At 38.2% G+C, this 851-nt stretch overlaps 1 protein-coding gene across 1 annotated transcript in view; it reads right to left on the bottom strand.

Annotated features, from left to right (window-relative positions):
- Positions 1-263: 263 nt before the first annotated feature.
- Positions 264-851, bottom strand: part of LOC132190834 (cyclic nucleotide-gated ion channel 17-like) — a 2,466-nt gene continuing 1,878 nt past the window's right edge. Inside the window, exon 3 of the mRNA XM_059605869.1 lies at positions 264-832. Within this exon, the coding sequence (XP_059461852.1) occupies positions 449-832 (384 nt within the window). The 3' untranslated portion in view covers positions 264-448. The remainder of the gene's footprint in view (positions 833-851) is intronic.

Here is an 851-nt window from a genome sequence, read left to right as displayed (position 1 = left end):
AGCAAAACAGAAAAATAAGGAAATTCATGGGAACATTTGGATCGAACACAAATAGAGAAGCAAATCAGAAAAATAAGGAAATTCACGGGACCATTTGGATCCAACACTAACGTTAGCCAAATGGCTTTGATATAATATAGAATCTCACTTTTCTTAAAAGTTAAAGTTAATAAGAATATGTAAATTTAATCATTTAATCAATACTTTAATGGATATCAATATTCAGCCAACAACTCAATGCAAGTTTTACACCACCACAAATAGATGCCTTTGGCTGTAAATTGAGCTAAACTAAGGGAAGATCCTACTTTCAACAAGACATGCTGAACATAAGTACAGGCTAATGGTATCATACATTTTTGAAACAGCTAATGATGTTTTTGAATTTTTGGTATCCTTTTTCACCATTGGAAATGACATATGATGTAATTTTGGAAGAGTTGAAGAACTATTCATCTTCTGGCTCCATTGAGAAGTCTGGTTCTTCAGGCTTCTGCAATTTAGGCAATTGAACATCCTTGACTTTCTGAGCTCCTCTCCTTGTGTTTGCAGCAAACCTTGAAGCCAGCATTGTGACACCCAAGTTCTGTTTTGCTTGCGAGGCGGCGTATGAAGATGCAGCAGGATGCTCCTCCTCATCTTGTTCAGTTTCATCAGCTACATGCCCATCAACACTATATGAGAATGACTCTCTCATGCCAAGGTTCTTTGCCAGAGTCCTCTTCTTGTATCGACGCCAAGCAACCTGAATGAAGCAGGCAGCCCATGTCCTCCAATGGTAAGAGTAAAAGCGGAAAGTGTGCTGTAGCTTTTTACTATGGAGACGTCTAAACTGATTGGCAACAAATTTG

This window comes from Corylus avellana, chromosome ca8 (genome assembly GCF_901000735.1).
Source record: "Corylus avellana chromosome ca8, CavTom2PMs-1.0".
NCBI lineage: Eukaryota > Viridiplantae > Streptophyta > Magnoliopsida > Fagales > Betulaceae > Corylus > Corylus avellana.
Note: the sequence above shows the minus strand (reverse complement) of the source record. Positions and strands in the feature narration are given on the sequence as shown.